This window comes from Rhopilema esculentum, chromosome 4 (assembly GCF_057945365.1).
Source record: "Rhopilema esculentum isolate cy_ngs chromosome 4, ASM5794536v1, whole genome shotgun sequence".
NCBI lineage: Eukaryota > Metazoa > Cnidaria > Scyphozoa > Rhizostomeae > Rhizostomatidae > Rhopilema > Rhopilema esculentum.
This window is the reverse complement of record NC_142818.1, coordinates 9,762,847-9,787,330: the sequence shown is the minus strand read 5'-3', so window position 1 is coordinate 9,787,330 and position 24,484 is coordinate 9,762,847. Positions and strand designations below refer to the sequence as shown.

The following is a 24,484-nucleotide window of genomic DNA, read 5'->3' as shown; positions in this document are numbered from 1 at the left end:
TTTCCAGAAATCATATCATAGTTATCAGTTTTTGTTAATATCCATTAATCCATTTATCAACAATATTTACATTAGTCTGCGCACACAGGCAACAGAAATATATAAAAATATTAGTGCTTACTGCATACCCGAGAGTCGAGTTTCAAAGCAACAAAAAATAATACAAAAATGCCAATAGTTCTGAACAGTATTTGCTTTAGATAAATTTAATAGTTGACAGGATTTGGTCTTGCTTTATATTATTCTGTTCTTATGCATTTGTAGGTGAGAAATGATAAATTATGGCATTAAATAAAACACTAATTAAAATTAAACCTTAAAGGCTCTTTGTCATCTGTTTGATCAAATATTTTAACCTGGTTCTACTAGCGAAATCGACATACACATTCTATTGTTAAGAAAACTTTTGTTTGTTGGTTAAAGGCTTGCAAATATTCAGTGGAGCGATTTTTCCTAAAAGAAGGATAATGTGGTCTTCAAATCTTAACAAAAGGGGGTGGGGGAGGGTAAGTCTTATAGAGCGGGAGTGATTCTAAGGGTGGATAGTTGTGGCTCTATAATATTCAAATGTGTAGGGGACACTATCTTCACGATTTACTCAAATATGCTCTATAAAAAATCTACTTGGTCTTCGATACGATATTACAGGTAGAAGGGGTTGCACCAAAGCTGCATGTTGAAGCTGTGGCTAGCATTAATCCCATTTTTGTTCGCTTTCTTGAAACCAAACAAAAGTTTCTGGATGGGTTTCCGGCTGACAAGATAAATTTTCGTTCTTAGATAAAAGGATGCAGTAGATGTTTGCTTATAAGAAACTAGAAAATAAGAAGCTCGAGGCAAAACTTAGAAAAAATAAAAAACATTTTGTAGCATCAGACTGACTGAACTGCTCTCGTCGAGTAATGCAACGGATCATGGAAGGCACAAGGCTGAAAAAACATTGGGCTGAATAACGGGAAGTTGATTTTGACACAAAATGTTTTCCGCACGAGAAACAGAATTACCGTAACAGATGAAAGGATTGAGCTGCTCTCAGGCTACTGAAAACTTACAGCAGGTTGCCATATTGCATTAAGAGATCATTTTAAAATTGTGCCAGGTGATTCAAGATCGAAAATCCACATAAAAACTTGAGGGAGGCACTTTGTTAATACAAAAATTGCCTTTATTATTATGCAACTTTATTTCAGTCAGTCGTTCGCTTTGCGTTTGTTTGTCACATATAAATAAACTTAAAAATATAATTCTAGTAAAATCAACGATGAGAGTCCGTTGGGAAATCTTCTGAGGTAGGTAGAATCATCACGTGACAAGCAGCTACATCAGTAATTCTTAGAAACTGAATCCAGTTATATCCCATAATTCTTTTCTCATACCCACGTGACAAGCTGCGAGACCTGTAAAAAGAAATTGATCGGGTTTAGGAGACAAAATACTTATGGACCTAGTTAACGGTAGAGTGTCGAATGAGCATTGTTTTGGTCCTACCACATGTGGATAGCTAGAGGGCACATTGGGGCCAAGAATACACCCTCATTAACACTCAGAAAAGTTCTAGACTGCTGAACTAAAGGAAGTTAATTTATAAAAATAGAGCGTTAACATGAGCAATGTTCGCACGTGAAAACTGATTCTAGAAAAATAGAAAAACGATGAGATGACAAACCTCTTTTTTAGACATCTGTGACAAGCGCCTCCTTCGCATCCTTGACTGTTCATTGCCACTGCGGCTCTTTTCAAGATTCTCCTCTTCTTCAGGTGGAGGGAAATCTTGCGAAGAGTCTTCTTTGCTACCGCTGACGTCATCGGTACTTGAAATCAGCATTCCCTGCACAGTGTACCACAAACCATCATTTACAGGATAACCTTTTACTTCATAGTCATCAAGAAAAACATTCTCTGTATCGTGACAATTTACTTTTATATAATTGTTGTTATCTTTGGGAACAGGAGCAGTTATTCTTCCTCCGTCGTTTAGACCAGAGGTCAAGCGAGACTGGACCAAGTCAGGTGTCGCAGTTGAAACAAAATCGGATTGCCGGTCTTCTCTGTGTAAATCTTGGTCTTGTTTTGAATCAAAGCTTTTTGCAAAACGAACTGGAATTTGCATTCTTCGATTCTTCAAAATCTGCACATTCCCGATATCACTTTTAGTTTTTCGTACGGTCTCGTGAGCTTTCTTGTCGCCAACTTGTGCAACAACAACATCATCTTCGTTGTCATTGCAAAAGTCGGCGTCCAGTCTTTTCTGACGACGAATTTTTGACGAAGTCCTTAACATTGAAGGGTTACCTCGTGATTGACAAGTAAACTGCCGTTTAGTTTCTTTAAATTCCTTAGCGTTGTCACATTTGGAATCCTCCTCCAAAAGTCTGCTTATCAATTCTGTGGCTAAAGTGCCATGGTATCGCGGGTCAGAAATATCCGAGGCAGACTCTTCTTTCTCATGAGGAGGACTGCCTGTAATAGTTACGTCATCAGAAGAGCAAATATTTACAGAGTTTTCTGACTCACTTTCGGTTTTCGATATTAAGTCACTACTCTGTTTTAATGATTCGTTCTCCAAATCGTCATGCACTGTTAGAACTGCAGGCAGCTCGCCAACAATCGTTCTGTATAAGCCTGTGGCGGCGCTTACTGACTTAGACTCCGATATAGAGCTATTATGATTAAGCCTCGGTTTGGGGGCTTTTGTACAGTAAACCATCTGGTCACTGCCATCGATTTGTGTTGAAATCTGCATATAGCCTAGCCTTATTGGGTCTCCCATTGATGTTATCCCAGAAATGTTTACAACCGAGCTAGACGTAGAGCTCTGGGAAAAACTACGAGAGTGCAACGAAAAGCCATCACTTTGATCACGTTTAACCACTTGTGAACACTCATTGATTTTCACTGTCTTCTTCGTTATCACTGAATCTTTTGTTAAGGTTTCTGTTGACCTGGAATCACCGGCGCGAATTTCAGCCTCCCCGCAACTAGACGAAAGATAAGACGATTGTGACTGCATTGCTTGGCCAGAATCTGGTTGTACATGTGGTATCGAAGCAAATGCGGGCAATAGTATCGAGGCACCGACAACACCGGGTTTGAAAGCAGAGATCGAATTAGCAAGCTTGGCGATGGCATCTTGAGCACTGTCAAGGGACACCGACCGCGTGCGGGTGTTTTTGTTCAGCTTTTCTTTGCCGCCGTTATCTCTGCTATGCAATGCATGCGATATCACAGGGCTAACTGCACCAGCAGATAAAGTTAAATCCATGGCAGCAAACAGTCCAGCCAGTTTCGCGGGATGCGAGGATTTGACCTTGGAAACGCTGCTTTTGCGCGAATTTGAAGGCTCCGGCCGAGGTGGTAGATTTTTACTAAGTTCGTAGGCCAAGAAAGTTGGTTCTCCAAAAATTCTTTGCAGCGGAGTCAGGCAGACATCTTCGTCTTCATCTAAAATGAACAAAAACAAAAATGATCAAAAACAAAAAAGTAACACGTTATACAAGAGCACTTAAAGAAGTGTCAGCTGCTAAGAATTGTCAATGAAAACGTGATGGTTGATTGTTCGTCATTAGCCATAATGGGATATTTAAAGAGATAAATCCATAGACGGTGCTTCTAACTAGAGGAACAGCTTTTAATAATACCTTGCCCAGTGGTGGTGTTATCAAATGTGGCAAGCGCTGCTCTGGACCCTACAGGCATTGGATAGTGAGCCATCGGTTATCAAGTTGCCTCTCACGCCGCAATCCTAATTTACATTGAAAGTTATGCCAAAAAAATTACCAAACACAAAAAGTAAATGATAACAATGTATTCAGGGCAATAATAATTATTAATAAATGGTGACATCCTTATTGTATAGTACTTTTTATACCTGCTGTTTCACTTAATTCCGTCACATTATTTATCCACAAACCCCTATCAATATTACAAACATAAAATATAAACTACGGATACTAAAAAATAAAATAAATATTGAAGGATAATATATCATAAAAAATCAATAATCTTAAGACTGCTTTCCTAGGGGTCGTGCTTTGTGTTACGCTCGGTCTGGAAACATTTTTTTATTTCTCTTTTGAACACTGAAATTGTAGAGCTGTTTCTTATTTGCAAATGAATTGCATTTCAGGTCTCTGCACCAAGGTACATAAAGTTCTTTTGCAACAGTTGATTAAAAAATAATTTTGTAGGTTATTGAGCTGTAAGTTTTATTGTGTATTGCACCTTAAGCACCACATCACTGCGGCAACTTAGTTTCACAACAAATACAAATAATGATATGACAATAAATGATAAAATGAAAGAAAACAGAAGATTTCGAGCAGAGGCTTCATAATAGCCGGGACAGTATTGTCTCTAGGCGCATTCTGAGAAAACGTGAAACTTCGGGGTTCTGTCTGAGAGCAAAAGTAGGTCCAATTCAAACAGGGTCGGATAAACTTAATTATTTTTCCAAAGTAAGGTCTCATCTGAACTTCAGGGGCGAATCATTTTGAAACAAACTACAAAGCGCCAAATATAGCCAGGCGACAGGGTTAAAACCAGAATGAATGAATCAGTTCCAGAATACTATACACAAACAAATGGACAGCTTGAATTGACTCTTTGTGAAACATCCAGAAAGGTATAGAAAAAGGATAAGCCATCTTGAGGTTTCCGGAGAAAAGCCTTGCAAAAGGTATTTGCGAAATAAAGAACAGTCATCTTGCTTAATGCCGAAAATACACTTAGTGAGTGAGCAAACGTCTTGCACGAGTTTGACAAATGAGTAATAGCGACCGTGCTGTAAATAAGATAGCGATCGAAACTTAAGCCACTTTTGTGAAGTCATTAGGCGTCTTTTTATAACTAAAAACCAATCAAACTAAACTTCAAAATGTTGGCAACATTTTTTATTTAAATATTGAAGATAGTTACTTTTTTTGTAAAACATTTGCAAGATCACATTTAGGTGTTGGAGTGCCAAACTGATCATTATACGCCTTGTACTTGGTGGAAAGTGGCATATTTTAAGCTATTCTTTATGCCGACTCTTTCACAGCTGTTCAGGCACTTGAGTGTACCGGTTTATCGCGGGATTCGGGTATTTTCATTTAATGAGAAAACGAAATGTTGTTTTAAGCACTTTCCAGCATTATTTGTTCCCCTACCAACATCACAATTTGTTGGAAAAGATGAGCTTGAAGATTTGTGACACATTTTGTTGATCCAAAGTTTCCGAACAAAAGGTTTAGCATATTCTCCAACAGCAGCGAGGAAAATGAGCAGTTATAGACACCGAAGTATAAAGTGAGTATCCCTGAGTTAATTTTAATAACATCTCGCAAATCGGTACAAAAATAAACATTTTCACTGCAATCATCATGTACTTCAAGTACTTCAGGTATCGACAGGTACTTCAATCATCATGGCACAATTTTGTGTTCTTGCAAATTTTGATATTGTTTAAAAAATAGGCAAAAATCAAGAGTCTTCTTGCATTTGCTATTTTCATTATTAAACCATGATGAATTTTCCATTATTTTCTAACTAAAGAATCATCTTACAGCTTCTATATAACTTGCAATAGCTATTTGAATATTGGTTATCTAAAATATTTTGCTGCAGCGCCACCATCTCTGTGCAATACTTTTGCTAACTAAGTTTATGATAATGAGCGTGAAATGCGACAGCTTTTATTGTAGCAGAAAGGTGCACATGACCGTGCGGAAGATCCACCTTTACTCCCACTGTTTTGGGTGGCTGCAAAATTCAACGTTAACAGAAACCATCAACATTTCGACTTCGCACAAGATCTTCAACTGAAGGCCGAAAAAGTACCTTAGAATCTAATACGACGATAATTGTGAAGAGGATTTCTATTGGATGAAAATCTCAACAGCGAAAAATGAAGGTGAGACGGCTATTAGAACATACAGCAACCGCGGGAGCAATAAGGAGTGTTGGGTTGGCTAGTTCTTTAGCATGGTAACCTAAGCTGTACACGGCCTAAGCTGCTCACTATAGCAAAAAGCTTCATTTCAATGCATCGAGATATGTAATTTCTAAAGGCCGTCATTTTAAAGCGAACACACCCAAACCACAGGAAAATTTCTTCAACTGTTTTAAGTCAGCTAAAATGAAGCCGCGGAGAAAGAAACGAAATATCAGCACGAGAAATGGACATCTGTTGCGCAAACTGATCATTATCCGATGCTGCATTCCCAGAAATAAGGCTTGCAATCGTGCTGGATGATCGTTCAAAATCTTTGTTTTGATCCTGGTTTTTACTTTGATAACTTCTTGTAGACCAAGGATAGGTTAAATACAGCAGTTTTGAAGCATTTACGAACTGCAAAACGCATCAAATACTCATCAGATAAATTTAGGCGCCTTGTTTTGAGTAAAGTGCAAAAACATTCGCTTCTCGAACACAGGCGGCCTATCAATACCTTTATTTGCTTTCAATTCCGATTATTCCAGCATTTTTCCAGATTGCAGCAATATTTTTAAGAATATACGTCAAAGGAAAGAAAGGATAAACCGCAGGTTTTTTATGACGCAAGCACTACCCTAAGGACATCAAAGACTCTACTTGTTTAACCTTTATTACGACAGAAGATAAAAAAACAGGTGCTTGTGACCGAAAATGGTAGAAAGCAGAAGATAAACAGATTTCTAATATTTATGGGACCTAAACATAGGCATTCTGTAGCACACGGACTCTGATCAATAAATGATAAGGTCGTTTTTACTGCTGACAGAAGAAATAATTTTGGGAAGATTCTTCTTTTTCTAAAGTACACCGAGACTTGGTTCTCCAAAAAAGTTAGAACAGCGTATGAACGTGCCCAAGCCTCCGATGAAGAAGTGGAGGAAAAAAACAATTTGTTTTTGTAAATGTTATTTTGTGTTGAAAAGACAAAGCAGCTAATAAAACGTGCTAATTAAAACATCATGCAAAACTCATAATTGGCGGTCTTAGAAACAATCTTTTTAAAGATGCAGTAATAAAGAAACTATTGAACATTTGCTGCGGCTGCGAACATTTGAAAAAAATCTAAAACAGAAAAGAATCAGAAACCCCAAGCAAAGGGAGACAGTGAAAGGGACCTTATTCAACATTATGGGATGAAACAAATGCACGGCCTTCAGACTTCCGAAAGCAACAAGACCCAAATCAACTTTACAAACGGCAACCAGGAAGAAAAACAGCCGAATACTGTTACTGGCTGTAAAAAAGTAAGAGCAAGAAAACAGGAATGCCAGCGAAAATAGACAAATATTGAGTGCTGCCAGCAACCGAAACACTTGCACTCTTAAAAAAAGTGAAATTAGAACAACATTCACATCGCAATTGAAGATTATGTAAAGATTATGTCACTGGTATACTGTTTCATTAATGTTATTGTACAATGATAAGATTTTTGGCATTACCTGTAGTTGTAGTATTGCTTCAATTATACTTAATGACTTTTATTTATTCTGTTTTAATCGGGAAAACTGCAATTTAGCTAAACAGTTGGCCTAGAACTTTATTTGGTAGACATTCGGGAACTATGGCCTAGAACTTTATTTGGTAGACATTCGGGAACTATGGCCTAGAACTTAATTTTGTAGACATTCCCACCACTCACCCCCTAAAAACATTCAAATAAGTATCATGCGACAGATGAGGGCGTATATATTGAAAGAAATGCTTTTAAGTCTTTTGTAACCAAGACATGTCCAGTTTCTCTGTGAAACAATAGGCACGTTTCCTTATAAAGATTGATTTAGCTGAAGTGGTATGAAGCATAAAGTTTGGCTTCTCCAAAAACCAAATAAAAGAAACGATGCTCGTCTGTTTCATTACTTTCAATATGATCTGCATGATGCCATGGTAAAGCATTTTCTGATGTGCATATCAAAAGCCCTATTGGTCAAGAAGATACCGATTCATTGCAAAGTATTTCCTAAAATAAAGTAAGATTACACGGTAGACAATTTAAAGGTTACTCACCTGATTCGGATAACTTTATGTTGAACTGGGCTGCCCGTGCCCTGGCAACTGAAGCATGTTTCGCTGCAGTTGCGGCTGCGTCTTTAGCCGCTTCGGCAATTTTTCTCGCAGATACGCCTCTGGACAAAGCAGTTTTACTTTTCTCCACAGCCAATTTAGCAGCTTCGATAGCACCGTCAACAGCTATTCGAACTTTCGCCTTGATTCGCGGTGACCTTAAATTGATGCCTTTCTTAACCGTCGTAAGTAGCTCATCGTTTCGCCATTTGCCTGATAATTCTGAATTCGATTGGACAATCACGCCGTAGCCATCTCGTACATTCTCTCTCCAAGAACCAATGTATCGACTGCCATCGATATAGTCACTGATGCCGTAAACATTACGACGATCTGCGATCCACTCCCCTTGAATAAGAGATATTTTAATTAAAATGGTAATTTCTGAAAATGGTAACAAAAATTCAGATCTAATATGCACTACCAAAATATGGCGGTGAAATGACAGAGAGAAAAAGGATGGGAACAAAATTTGAAAAAAAACACCAAGACTATTTTTGTTATTAACAAATAAGGTATTAGAATCTGACCTCTTGTATTGGAAATAGCTAGGGTCTATTTCTAAAATTACCAGCACTACATTTGCAATCTGATATTTGTTTTTAGCTCAAAATGACATGCCATGCAAACTCACCTTTGTAAATTTCTCCAGAGGTTGCACTGTTGATGCTGACATTGAGTGAGTTGCTAGAAGAGCTTTCACTCATTGTGCCAAAGCCACTGCTATGACTCGTCATATCAGTCCGGACGGAATCTTGTCCAACGGGGGATCTTCGCGTATGGGAGAACAAGCGGTGGGGCGACAGATCATTGTCTATTGTGTCACTATTTTCATTACTGTCACTGCGAGAACTGCCGCTTCGCGATTCACCGCTTCTCGATTCACCACGCAAAGAAAAGTACGCGCGTTTGAAGAGAGGATTCGGTGATGCCGAGCGATCCGTTTCATAATAATCGAATGAATTATCACGTGATGTCTGCAGCGATGAAGCTGCGTTTTGGGATCTTAAATCTCTGTTATCGTCGTTGATATTTCGCATTGAGTTAGCTTGTTGTCCACCAGGGAACAACAAAGACATTCGACGTGGGAGACGATTCATTTTGACTGCGTTGGCGCTCGCTTTTATCCCATAGCCACCTCGAAAGCCTCGTTTCCACTGGCCCATATAATATGCTGAAATAAAGATACAAAGAATCACAATGGGAAGCATAGAAACAAAAAACAAACTTCATGATCAAGTTAACTACATCGAATTACAATCAGTTAGTTACATTTTATAGGAGGCAAAAAATAATAGCTAAACTACATACTAATTAAAGCCTGATATTTATAAAAAAATATACTAAAAGATTTGCTCAAGAACTTATCAAAATGCTCATCCGAAAACGTTTACTGCAATCATCGCACTGACCATCTGTGTTGTTTTATTGTAGATACTGGTGTTAACGCGGAGTGTGTGAATTTTAGCAAAGGCAGGGGAATGTGTGAAAGTTAGCAAAGGTTATCAGTGGAATCAATAGGTAAAACGAGCACATGATGGAAGAAAATTGGTTCGAGGAACTGTTGAGCACATTTCCTACACAAAAATAGAAGGAAGAATCGCTTCACTGAATCTTTGCAAGTTATGGGTAGTCGACCCTCTGTGTTCTGGATGAGACTATCTACTGAGAGGACGAAGGTATAAAAAAATATGTTGGGGAGGGAAGGCGATTCGTGGCTTCTATATTTTAGGGGGGGGGTGCCAATAAAATTGTTGGTTTAACAATATTAAAGTTCTCAGCGAAAATTCTCAAACCAACCCGGTAGCCTCAAGATAGAGTTATGGCTTCCAGGCCTTTAGCTACGATAAAAATAGATGATGTTGGACTTTTGCAGACTATTTTAGGCTTTAAGGTATATCTGAATAAATTAATAAAAATTGCATAATTTACAGTCCAAAGCGCTCCCTCTGGTGGATGAAATTCTATCGCTTTCAACTTTGAAAAGAGACTAAACCCATGACGCTTAGATTGAACATCAGGTTTTAAAATTACATTATATCACATCATATCTAAAATTAAATCTCCTTTTATCATATGTTGTAATTGTTTGCATGGGCGGAGCATCAGATAAATGTAGGTAACTTTACTGTGTAATTCAGTCTTGTCGAAAACTTTTGCCGCACTGTTACGCCCTGGTCAAACGATCCAACATTTCACCCAACATTTCGCCCAACATCATGTTGGATCGTTTGACCACCTTGTTGGGTCACCCAACATCGTAAATTTCGATGTTGGACGAAATTTGACTGAGGTAAAAAATGTTGGCTGCCGACGTCCAACAATTCTTTTGTTTAAAGTGTTAAGTGAAATGTTGGATCGTTTGACCACCTCTGCCAACATTGTTGGCTCTGCGCACGCGTAGTCGGTAAAAGACCGCCAAAATTCAATCATAGCATTGTTGTTGACTTCTCGGGTTGATTTCGTTCGCTTCGACTCTCGCTCCGACGCTCGCTTCGATTCTCGCTTCGACTCTCGCTTCGATTCTCGCTTCGACTCTAGACTTTGTTTACAATTGATACCATTTATAGCTATGGCGGCAATTGCCTTTCGTTTTCTCGGATCGAAATGTGGCGCATCGTTATGTGCGGCCATCATCGTAAGCGTCTGGTGTGCCTACTGTTGTTGAGCAACATCAATGTTACCTACTACCCATTCCCTTTTCGATCTGCGCCAGAAAATGTTGGGCGAAATGTTGGGTGAAATGTTGGATCGTTTGACCACCAACGTTGGATCACCTTCCAACATCGAAAAAAATGTTGGGCGAAATGTTGGGGGAATTTTTGGGCGAAATGTTGGATCGTTTGACCAGGGCTTTAGAAGCCTTGTCGCTAGTTTTGTTGTTCCTGTTGCAGCCGTGTCGTAGGAGCCGTCGCTTGTCGTGAAGAAAGCCTATTCAGCAAACTCACGTTTTGTAAAACCCCCTTTCAAATGGATTTGTAACTCTATTCAAGGAAGAATCACAGAAAAATTCAAAACATTTTAGAAAATCGAGCAAAAATTGAATACGTCATCTAGGTCCAAGCTCTTCAGCTTTATTGAAATATTACAACTTTTACAGGTTTAGATGCTCATGGGGTCATCACTTTCAAAGCTTCTTCCTTCGCTCTCAAAATAATCTGTTAGTAAAACGGCATCCTTTGAAAACCGTTAGCTCCAACAGCTGCGTGTTTCTCGCAGGACAAAACATAACAGTATTTCAATCAATTTAGGATTTCAGACATCGAAAAATCATTTTAGTTGCTTAGGCTAGCGCTCTCATACAACAAGGGATAACAGTTTTATCCTACCTACCAGAAAACAATAGGGTTTTCACAGACATTGTGAAGACAAAGCTTACGAGAATCAATGATTACTGCTTTATAAATATTAACTCAACATTAACATTAATTCATTTATCTTCCACAGAATTTATGCAAAGAGCACAGCTTAAAAACATTTAAATTAAAAATATAACCAGAAATTTGAAGTCGGTATAACTTTCTCAGCACCAAAAGACCGTAAAAAAGGTTGAGTTCAGCAATGAATATAATATTATTTACAAGAATTATGTGCTTCTTGCTTATTGTGAATTCCCTGGTTCTAACGAAATATCATTAATTTCGTTCGTTTTATTATGTTTACAATACCTATGACAATACCCTTGCCCAATTTTTCAATAAAGACGTCACATTTTTCTCAGATCTCTCTGCCACTCTTTCTTACGGGCCACGATAAAGAGCGTGCACAATTGTCAACATCGAACTATACATGGGACAATAAAAACAAAGTAGAAATACATTTCACAACAAGGGCGAGATAACAGGGGTGAAATAGGGGGCTTGAGCAACCACAAATTTCTTACGCCAATAAGAGTTTCCCAATCGTTTATGGTTGTTTCTGTGTAATGAATTATAAGCAATGTAACGGCACAGTTATTCTATGTCCACGAATCACGCATCACAAAACAACTACTAAGTTCATTTGCGATCGAGTATTAGTTTTATTCATTTTAGGACTTTATAAAACGTAATTGAAGGACTTTATTTTGAGCTACAGTTTTACTTTTTGTAAAAAGCATAGCGCCTTCTCCCCGACATTTCGAAACAGATCCTGGCCTTTCCACGAAAAGATGGTGTCTTGTCTGTGTCTGTATAAGTCTAGGATGCCCTTGAAATGAATTTAATACTCAGAAAGAAGGACAAATCCCAAGGACTATAAAGAAGCGGATAGCAAGAAACGAGAATCATTTTAGCTTGAAACCAAATATGGTTTAGGTCTGCTATTATGAATTCAATGAAACTGGTTTGCCAACGAAAAATAGGAAGAATTTGATAGAAAAAGGCGATCATATGTCATTGAATGACTGCGCGAAAACACGTGGAATCATCAACAGTTTTGTTAGGAAACGAAACATTTGAACAATGTTTTTTCTAAAATAGAAATGTATATTAAAGATAACTATCATCTTTCTTTTCAAGTATTTCTTGCAATGAATATTAATGGTCTCAACGCTTGTTGACATAATCCGGCGATAATTGAGTTGTTGTAGCGAGAAAATATATATTTTAGGCAAAACTATACAATCGCAAAGTGAAATCGCTCTCGACACACCCAAAAATCTCAATTGAATACAAATGGACCCAGTAATTTGATAAAGAAATGATGTGTAGGCGACGAAGAACCGTTGGTTCATTAAATACAAAAAATAATTAAAAAAACATCAAAACAGCAAGGTCGTTCGAATGGCACTCAGTTTTATCAAAAGCCAGCTACATAGCCAGATGATTTAGGAAAACTACAAAATAAACCAAAGTGTATTTTCACTAATAAGCGCCTGGTCTCTAATAAATACCGCAAATAAACGCCTCTTTGAATCGCATAAAAATCTAAGAACGACAAGGGTACTTAAAACAAGGAATACAAGTTACATTTAGCTTGTACCTAGTACAAGATCTTTCAATATGGAGACAGTTACTACAGCGAAAAAGTTTAAAAAAGCAAAACTCTGGGGGCTCTTCTTTCTCATTCTTTTCTCTGGTATTTGACCTGGGCTAACAACGGCTCGGGGAATTACAGTGCTTAACAGAATAAGGCCTCTCTATCTCAATGATGTTGCTTAGGTCACTGAAAGACAACAGCTCGAAACAGTGTGGTGTGCATCGACATTTTAAAAGAAAAGCGCGGGTAAGAGGCTCAAAGCATAAAATTTAGAGGCTCAAAGCATAAACGAGAATACTATTTAATATACATCTTAAAAGTTCATGTTTGAAAGAGAAATTTAAAATAAACAATCAAGAATGATTTACTTTGCATAAATTAAAGCAGTTCTTCTTACGATCAACAACATTTTAGCTTTGAAGTTGATCTTAAAGGCGATACTTCGATTGGATATTCAAGCACGCATGACTGTTCCAACTGTGCTTGAGTTTTCCATTAACTAGACTGCTTGATAATTCAAAACCTTCCTTATTCAAAGAAGAAATTCTCCTTTTAAAACTGTCATTGTTAACGCAAGCAACTTTTGAAAATAGAGCTTTCGATAGCTCAAAGAAATTTTTTCCTGTTTTATTTCTCGTTAAAATCGTCATACGTTCGGGGTAGGTTCCTAACCAGCACTTAAAAGTATCCTCGGACGATCTATGTTCAAGCCTATAGACAACGTCCGGCAATACCAATTCTGTATTAATTTGCTCAGTCTCTGCATACCTGAATATCTGTAATTTCTATTAAGAACGTATGCAAGGAAAGAGTACCACCCACATTAACATAAAACATACATTTGCCTTGGTGGCGAAGCACTTCTCCACACGGAACGATTATCTATCAGATAACATTCGACAAACTACTACGATTGACCCATCGCTATTCCACATATAATGATTCTAATCGGATATTCATGTATTTGTATTTGAACACCTTGCCCAAAATAAACAAAAGAAACATTCATACAAATCACAAAAATAGATCTTTTTTAAGTAAGAGATTACAGCTGCTGTGACCATATTGCCTAAATCTATGTTCACTTGATAAAATATTCAAAAGAACTATTGCTTAAACAACTCCTTCACAGTTCTTGGCAAAATACAGGAAACTTACAGATAACCAGGTATTCATACACAAAACGTGCTCTTTACAATGAATCTGACATATAAATCCATATATTCCATTAGCATATATATTTGGATCTCCCTTATGTTAGGGTGCATTGCATTATGATTTCACATTTCTTATCAATAAACTACCTTTCACAGAACATGGTGCCATTTGGGTAGTTACAATAGTATAAGTTTGGCGTTGTTTGATTAGAAAAAACCCAGATATTTTTCTAGCCCAAAAACAATCAAATAAAATCACCATCAATCACGAGTTAGATTTAGGATTTGAATTTTTTTAACGATCTTTCCATTTACGCTAAAATTTTATAGTCAGATTTATGCTATCTCAAATGAAACTTCATATTCCAGTCTATTTTTCATCAAAAAAGTTAAATTGCAATTTTTGTTTTTCCAGCACTATAATGATTTATAAAAACATGGCATTTCTGTTGATGTTTGAAAAGATTTAGAAATTTTGCAAAGTTGAGTCATTGAACTGTGTGGCAAACCCAGACTACTGACCAGAACATCAATATTTATGAGAAATTACTTTAACAGTTGGAGACAGTAGTATAATTCATATATTGTAGATAATGAAAAAACAAACCTATATATATTGAGCCTAGGCCAAATACATTTATGGTGCAAGGTTGACTCCACTTGGACATTTCTTAAACCCACTCTATTTATGCCAGACCAATGGAATTTTTAAACTTAGTGAATAACCCTAAAAAATACACTGCTCCACTGTGGGAACAAGGGCACAGTGTGATTAACTTTTTAAAGCAACAACAAAGCTCAATTTTTCTCTACAAAATTTCTTAATATCTAAAGCAGAGCCTAAAGTAGGTCTAGATAATTGTGAACTTTTCAAGCTTGCCATTAGACAGTAGTAGAAAAAGCTACAAAAAAACAAGCCATGGCCAGAGAAATATACCTAACTTTGAATATAACAAACTGGCCACCCTTGAGAAGCGATGTATTCTTGCACCCACAAATGAAGAAACAGTGTTGTTTGCAGTCTTACAACAATTTTAGATGATGCTTTTTTTCTATAAATTTTGCTGAGATAACAGTGATAAGATCAAATCAAATGTGAAAAGCATTGATTTTGTTCTTGGATGCAGGTGCAAGGTGGCATGATTCGAGAAAGAATTACCACTAAGGTTCCTTTCTGTTGCTAGGTAATTATCCATTTATCTTTAAGAAATTTGTTTGTCTACTTGTCTCTCAGAGTTTGTCTTCTTGTCAAACTTCAATAAGGGGTGTAGCAAGCAGAGATTAGGGAGGTGTGAAGTAAATCCTCCCCTCCTCCACCAATTCATCATGAGTATGTCTGAAATAAATCTTCTGTTTGTCCACACAATCGTTAGCTGATCAGTAAAAATGCCTATCAGTAGGTTAAAAATAGCCCCAAAAATGTCCTTTCTGGTGAATTTTTCTCTTGGCGATCTCCACCCTTCTAATCTTGAAGGTCAAAGCTATGCAAATTCAAAATACCACAAACACAAAACGTCCAAGTTTTGCTTCAATGGATAGATTTAAGACAAATGAATAAGAGTGTTGTTAAAAAAATGAAACAATGGAAAGAGGGATCTGTCAATTGCAGCTTAATAATGTCAGCCTGTTGTTCTTTAAGTTATAGCCTGCTTTTTGCCATTTATTTACTGAGGTGATGTGTAGGACTAAACCCTCTTTAAATAAAGAAGACACATAATATTATGTGTGCACCTCTCAATTTTCCTTATTCTTTCATGCCTAATCAATATAGCTGATTGTTGTAATAGTGCAAAGGTTGCTAAACACGACTGTTTTAAGAGAACTGGATTATGTCATCTCCACAAACGGCTTACCGGCCAACAGCTAGGAGACGTGACAAATATGAAAAAAATGTTAAGCTCCAGTTTACAGTTTACCTTACTGACATTCAATTTGGACCTGTATGACAATGGTGACATTTTTAAACAGCCATTTTGGGACATTTAAATAGCCAAAGTAACATTTACTGATAAAGATTTAGATAATTTTGCTCCTATTCCATTTACAATTAGGTGAATTTCCCAGCCAAACAACCCTCTCAACAACTTGCAACTCTATCAAAACTAATGCAACTGTCAAAACTGAGGGTATGACAGCCCCATAGCTAATCAGCCATGTCCTTTGGTACCAAATACGCTTGAAATTATGTAGCCACAAAAACTCAAAGCAAATAACATACTGCATAGGCAAATTTTTTCTGCTTATTTTTTCCATAGCGTGCCCTTAGGGAACATTTGTCCAATTCATTCCAAATCCATTTTCAAACCACTTAATGATCCTTTACTGGAGGGGTTTAAATAATTCTGTACACAGTCTATTTTTATCAGAATGGTGGCAAATGACTCAAATTGCATGTGATTAACCCATATTACCACACATTTTTACATTTGGCAAAACAAAATATCTTTAGGTAATTGCTTAGTAACTCTGAAATATATTTCACTTTCTGCAAGTACATGTTTTCTTAAGAAAAATCAATTCTTTCTTTGCTCTTGCTCGGGTTTCACTGCTGAAATTTGTGTGATAAATGAAAATACTACAAAGCTCATGAATCTATAGGGTTTCAAAAATTATAGCTTTTTCAGCCATCCTTTGAAACATTTTACTGATCAACAAACAATTTTTTATATTTTTAAAGATCTTCATGATACAATGTCACTATTAAATTGCAGACATTTTATAGGTGCAAAGAGAATTCAAATGAAGCATAAATGTTGATTTACCTACTTGCACAGGTAAATAATTACTTCTTTAGCTATCAATTTTTGCTAATTGCTGCATTAATTTTTAAATTGCCACCTCTGTTTTCATGCATGTAAATAATAGCTGCTATTTCAGAAACCAAAGGAAGGTGGGCTCGTTAGAATTGCCAATAAATAAGTTTATGGATAGCCATCTCCGGTAACTTTATATAAAATAGAAGTCCCCACGAAATGTGTACAGACGGAATTTTTTTCTTTCCTTACAGATACTTTCAAGCCATTATTTGGTCTGAAATTTATTTAGATTTTATTATCTCGAGGTATGGGTAACCTAGCGACAAACAAACCGTTTTAGAAAAATATTGACACACAAAACAATTACTACTTCTAATATTTGTTTTTACTGTTTGTTTTACCAGACCCGATCGGGCTGATGGAATCCCAAGGCAAACCGTAACATTCCGACCAGAAATGGCTGCATAATGATACTTTTAAATAATCAGGTCTTGTCTGAAAACGATTAGTTCGATCCCATTCATCAACAGAGAGCAGATGACGAGAATTTGCTTTCCACGTTGGCAAATCGCTTGAAAGCAACGTTGAATTTCACAAACGGAATGAATCAATTCTGAGCTTCGAAGGACTTTTGGTTATAAAACGTTACATCTTTGTATTCAGTAGCTTTTATTATCGAACTTAAACGGATTTCCATTAAGCTCTGTCGGAATGACATAATTTTTTAACGAACCAGTCAGTTTGGTAAGACAAGACAAAACGCCACAGTGGCAAACAAAAAACACTATTCACTACCTGCCATGGACTAAATTTTTTTGCAGGTATTTGATCTTTTGAGCATAAAAATAAAAATTTTGACTAGTAAACTAAAAACTGGCAATTCTATTTTGTGCCCTGAAATACAGAGAGAAGGGCATTAGTTAAAAAACTTTCACGGAACGACTGCACGTAGCAGCTTATGTGAGTTTAGCTAAGTTTATAATAAAAAAGGTGCATTTGAAACAAGAAAAATCCCCTTGGAAAAGGATAAAGAAAAATGAAAACGTACCCCCATCGTTGTAGATTTCTCCACCGTACCCATCTTGCAAGCCAAAAGTCCATGTTCCTTCATAACGCGATCCTGTTTTTTTGTTGATCAACACGCCACTTCCATGCCGAAGTCCGTTCTTCCATTCTCCAAAGTAAGTCCATGTAGGGCAATCTTCCACCCCTAAGCCATTTATCTTACCAGCTTTCCACTCTCCTTTATAGACATGATTGTCGGGCCAAAGATAAACTCCAGATACTTCAAATCCATTACGCCAAAATCCCTCGAACCGTCCCTGATTCTTCGGGCCTGTACACATTCCATAAGAATGGGCTTTTCCATCGAGCCACTCACCACAATAGATTCCTCCATCATCGAATTCAAATCTACCTCCACTCATCAGGAGATATATTCTCCTTCATGCCAACCTTGTGTTACTATTTTAAACGCAAATAATACAATCAAGGGACCATCCTCTCTCGTTTATGAACCGCAACTGTCAGATGCCCTCTCTTGCTGCAAAGACAGTGACACAAGACATGAAATGCGCCTTCGCCGCGTACACAGATGCACCTAACGTGGTAACAGGTGTCGGAAAATTCACTGCGAGAGAAGAGGCAGATGTTCAAAGTTTTTGGACATTATATAAGAAATAAAAACTTCCTACACTTCTTCAGAGCTCATGCTTACTCAAGGCATTTATTACAAAAATGAAATGCTCATTTCGCCAACAGAAATTATTCTCACTCTTTGTTAAAGGTGTTTGCCAAAATAGTCGTAGGAGACAGCTGGGAGGGGAGGGCTGCAGCCCCCACTGTCTAAATCGCATTCCAGGCTCTATTCGGGCAGTTCTATCTCAACGAAGCTATAAAATTCGTGCAGTATCCATACCATCCCACCAGCCCCCGCCCGCCCATAAATGTTTCATTCGCTTTGCCAATGTTTGCCAAGTGAAAAGACATTTTATGGCTGCACAGTACCACAGAAAAAGGCAGAAGGACAACTCCATTCATAAGTGGCAATGCTTTTCGCAAGCGCATGTGTGAATGTATTCGAGGCTATCGAAGTTTGTCATCGGTGAGAAAGGTAAATCAAGGCAAATATTCCATGAAAATGGCAAAAGATGCATTTACTCTGGAAAGGAACGATCACATCGATTGTTGGTGTATGGTTTGTCATTTATCCTCTAAAATGAGGTCAACTAGGCGAATTACAGTAGAAACCTGCGTGTAAGAACCTACTTTTCCAGAATTGGCAAGACAGGTTCTTGTATTATGAGGTACTTATTGACAGTTTAGTCTAAAGTTAGTCTCTTAGTTGGTCTCTTAATTTCTACAAAGTAGATATTCTTGTTCATTATCAGAAAAAGTATTAAATCTGGTCTAAAAGCTTTTTCGTCTGACACTCCTCAGGGCAAAAAACGTCAGAATAAGGCTCCGAAAGAACACGATGAAAAATATATACCCAGTTGTGGATCGAAATAGGCCAATCAGCAAAACGCAAGCACAATACCGGTATAGTTGACTAATCAGTGCCGCGAGCCTAAAAAAATTACCACTGGAGTCCAAGAGAGAAAACGAACTCATTCTGTCTACACAATGACGGCGTTTTCGTTTGTATGTAGATCGACTCCAAAACTTCTAGATGGAAGGACGACCGGGCTCTGCCAATTATCCGAAACATGTCGTCATTATAGAGTTTTGCACAATCTGGGTTGTCTAAAAGATGTTGACCGATGGCAGAATCACTTGTTTTAACAGTGTTTCTAGACCTACAAGATCGAGGAGGCTGTTCTCTTTAAGGGCAGTTTTGTTTCTTATGTTGGAAGGAACATGCTGTTTTATCCTATCCCCCAATCTTTGGGTTGTGTATCCTACGTAGCCAGAATCACACTGGCACGTAAATTCATAAATGATGGAACTTTTTTGGTTTGTAGGAACGCAATCCTTTTGAATGGATGGAAGGGCTCTCCACTCTGGTTTTCTTTTGCGTAGAGAACATTTCCAAACACTAAAATCTCTACGGGCTAACAATGACATCTTTAAAGTGTTGGCTACAAGAAATTTATGATAGGATAAAACCCACTGGCTCTGAACGACCACAAATGTATGGCCTCTCTAAAATACACAAGCCGAACGTCCCACTTAGACCTATCTTGTCTATGATTGGTTCAGCACAACAAGAACTGGCTAAGTGGTTTACTGAAGTTTTGGACCCTGTTCTTCAAAAATATTCAAAACATTGCATCAAGGATTCTTTTACGTTCGCTGAGTTCATGCAAAACTTGAACATCGAAAACAAAACATCTTTCATGTGTTCTTTCGACATTAGTAGTCTTTTCACAAATGTTCCTTTGAGTGAGACCATCAAAATATGTGCCGACGCTTTGTACCGGAGCGAGCTTGATAGCCCACCATCCCCAGAGGAAGTATTCATTGAACTGATGGAAACTGCAACACGTTCAGTTGAATTCAGTTTTAACAATGAAATGTACCAACAAAAGGATGGTGTCGCTATGGGTAGCCCTCTGGGACCTGCTTTGGCCAATATCTTTGTTGGCTTTCATGAAGAGCGTTTGTTTGTCTGCGACCAAAAGCCAGGTGTTTATTTTCGCTATGTGGATGACCAGGGTTGCCAGGTTCGGGATTTTATCCCGAGATCTCGGGAATATTCAGAGCTGTTGGGATTTTTCTCGGGAATTTTTTTCGGTGAAAAAATCTCGGGAAAATTCTCGGGATTTTTAGAGAATGGATTAGAAAAGTTTTTCAGAATAGATTTGTTAGTAACAAAGCATTCATACGAGAATAAGAGCGGCACATTTCATCCACACTTTGCTAGTGGCAAGCCCCACTACAGACACATTAGTCCGTGTGGATAGCAGTCTTCAATGGAGAGGTGAAGATTGCTATAATTTCAAAGTCACCCATGCTATGAAAAGGAAATTCATCACAGAAAGAATTTATAGAGTCAATGCAGACGATGACTTTGTTCTTGGTGATGGACTTCTCGAATAGAAACTGCTAAAATACCCTAAAAATATCGAACTTTATTCAGTTACATTGTTATGTTATTTAATAAATTTTATCTTTTATCTTCAGTGTCATCAGTTTACTTAGGATTGACAGCTATTTTCGTCTAAAATGGTCTCCTTTTGTTTCTTGTCACGCAACTGAAATAAAAATGTCAAGAAAAATTTTAACTCCTTTGTCAATGCTTTGGTCCGTACAATTACAATGTTGCACAAGATAGAGAAGTTGAAAAGTCGTTGCACAGAGGTCAAAATTTTGTCCCTGTGGTAAATGACGTCATCAGAACATCACAAAAAAATCTCGGGATTTTTTGAGAAAATCTATTGCATTCTGGGATTTTTTATGTCTTGATGCGGGATTTTTATAGATTTCAATCTGGCAACTCTGTTCCTTACCATTTTTAGGTGTTTTGGTCGAAAAGTCTAACACTGGCTTTCTTACCAGTGTATATCGCAAGCCTACTTTTACCGGTCAATACATACGCTGGAATTCATTTTGCCCAAAACAACGCAAAGTCAACCTTGTCAAAACTTTAGTACATAGGGCACTTATGATCTGCTCGAAATCTAAACTGCGCGCTGAACTGGAAAAATATAAAACGATCTTTGTGGACAGAAGACGTCATTTTATCTTATACTAAGGAGAAGATCGCAAGTTTTTAGGCTGTTCAAAAGTTTGGTTCGCAAAAGTGCCCAGTTTATTTGAAACTACTTTGGATTGGTAACACTTCCTTGTGATTCGAGAGTCAAATTAGGCAAGCCATAAATAAATGTTTCTTTTCTGTCAATCCTCGCATTGTTTACAGCACTAAGAGAGCCCTTCCATCCATTCAAAAGGATTGCGTTCCTACAAAACAAAAAAGCTCCGCCATTTATGAATTTACGTGCCAGTGTGATTCTAGCTACGTAGGACGCACAGTCCAAAGATTGGGGGATAGAATAAAACAGCATGTTCCTTCCAACATTAGAAACAAAACTGCCCCTCAAAGAAAACAACCTCCTCAATCTTGTAGGTCTAGAAACATTGTTAAAACAAGTGATTCTGCCATCGGTCAACATCTTTTAGACAACCCAGACTGTGCAAAACTCTATAATGACGACATGTTTCGGATAATTGGCAGAGCCCGGTCGTCCTTCCATCTAGTAGTTTTGGAGTCGATCTACATACAAACGAAAAAGCCGCCATTGTGTAGACAGAAGGAGTTCGTTTTCTCTCTTGGACTCCAGTGGTAATTTTTCTTTAGGCTCGCGGCACTGATTGGTCAACTATACCGGTCTTGTGCTTGCGTTTTTCTGATTGGCCTATTTCGATCCACAACTGGGTATATATTTTCCATCATGTTCTTTCGGAGCCTTATTCTGACGTTTTATGCTCTGAGGAGTGTCAGACGAAATAGCTTTTAGCATGTTGTAAAATGTTTTGCTTTTTTCAAAGCCATTTTCAAATTCTGTACCGCAAATAAATCTGGTCTGTTCTTCATTCTAAATATTTACTAGTGTACCAATGTTGCCAAAAGCACACAAAAAACTGATCGATGATAAAGTACTGTATATAAAATAGTAGCAATAATTGTTTCACAATAACAGTTCAAATTTAACGTACATTGTGCATTTTGAGTTCTATTTTAACAATTCAATATTCGGTCACTTTTTTGATTTTGCTAAAAAAGTATGCAAATTAAATTTTGAAACCCCACATATAAGAACTTGTTGGAAATTGTTTGGCCAAACAGGTTCTTATATTTTGGAGTATTAAAAAAGCAAATTTTTGCCAGAAGGTTCTAACATGCGTGATTTTACTTTACATGGCACACACACCACTTTCTTTGCAACACACAAATCAATTTGTAACATATACGGAGCGAAGTTCGCACACAGACAATGTCCGCACGCGAAAATTTGAGCATACATGCACAAAAATTAACTTGACCTGATACACACAGATATTTGTTAATGTGCTTTAGAAAAATTAACAACTTCGAAGTTCAAAAATTTACGTTTGTGTACACAATTTTTTTAATGTACATTCACATTTTTTTTAAAACTGCATGCACAAATAAATTATTTTTTGCCGCAATGGTGCGCCAAGGACAATTGCTCTCCTTGCGTCGCAAACACAACAAAGAGACCGCAGAGTTTCGCTTCTTCTTTTCTCTATTCCGTGAGAGAATTTCTATTGATAATATTCCAGTTTTGGACTGAAGCCTAGAGATGCGGGATTTGTTTCCAAGGGAGCAGGGGGGGGGGGGGGCCTCGTATCCTTGTAGAATAGAGTTGCTGTAGGATAGAGTTGCTCAGGTTACCTTAGGACAGGGTTGCTCAGGTTGGGTCTAGAATTTGAGCAAAAGTTAGTATTTCGGGTCATGAAGCTTTGAATAATTTTTTGGAGTCTCCAATATAAAATAAGTATAAAACACAGAGAAAAACTACAAACTTTCTTGTGCAGAGCATAAGAGAAACCATGCTTAAGCTAAAAGTTATTTTCGTTGTTGGGGGGTTTGCACCCCAGTCTGGGCTCCCTAATCAAAAATTTAAATGAGAAGCCCCTAAAGTCTGTATTCCTAAATAGTTCAGAAGCTGATAACATTTTCTATTCAAAACAACAACTTTGTCTGGTTATGTACAATTTGTATTGATAAAGTCTTCTAGGATTTTATGCGGGTAGGTCGCAAAAATATTTCAAAAGCAATATTGAGGAGTAAACCCTTGCCCCCTTTTGCGTCAACAAGTGTGATGAGCCTCCATGGCTCAAGGAGCATTTTAAAGGCATCCTCATCTCAAAATAAAGCTTCTCAAAAACCTCGCGTAACTTCTCAAAAATTTATGTTCAAGACTGTTACGTATAACTTCGCTCACAGCGGTCCTGCCGCCGCTTATAACTGTTTTAAGCTTATCAAAGCAACATGACTTTCCAATCATTTCATAACTGCATAAAGAAGAAACCAAAAAATCTTAATCAAAAATAAAAAGCAAAATAGTAGATTTTTAAGCAGCAAAATTTTGACAAGACGCTTGTTATTGTTGCTGTTATTGTCGCAGCTGTTGTTTTGGCAAAATCTCTCACTAGAAAATGAATAAATTTCTCAGCTGACGCGACCACCATACGACAATAACAACTACAGCGGGGATGTATTTTTTGATACAACTTCTCGTAATTTTTCAAAAATTTATGTTTAAGACTTCTATGTTTAACCTCGCTCACAGCGGTCCTGCCGCCGCTTATAACTGTTTTAAGCTTATTAAAACAATGTGACTTTCCAAATTTACGAATAAGTATCTGAATAATTATTTAAAATAAAGGAAAATAAAGACAAAAGCCATCGTAGCTTTGCAAGATATCATTTGATTTTAATTTGTTGCAAGTTTTCTTGCGACGTTCATCGAGTAGCTTTGCCAGCGTAGACGCACATAATTTCCATATTTAAAGACACGATGTGTGGCGAAGGCCTTCTGTTTTTACAACAGGCAACCCAAGATAAAGAAGAAACTGATATTATATGATATGAAATCGTACTGTCATGA

At 37.4% G+C, this 24,484-nt stretch overlaps 1 protein-coding gene across 1 annotated transcript; it reads right to left on the bottom strand.

Moving 5' to 3' along the window:
• LOC135691101 (uncharacterized) lies at positions 1–18,477 on the bottom strand. The gene is made up of 5 exons (XM_065208862.2): positions 17,956–18,477; positions 8,670–9,209; positions 7,979–8,383; positions 1,667–3,441; positions 1–1,397 (listed from the first exon to the last, which is right to left on the bottom strand). The coding sequence occupies exons 1-5, from the start codon at positions 18,332–18,334 to the stop codon at positions 1,371–1,373; spliced, it is 3,126 nt and encodes a 1,041-aa protein (XP_065064934.2). The 5' UTR covers positions 18,335–18,477; the 3' UTR covers positions 1–1,370.
• Positions 18,478–24,484: the final 6,007 nt, after the last annotated feature.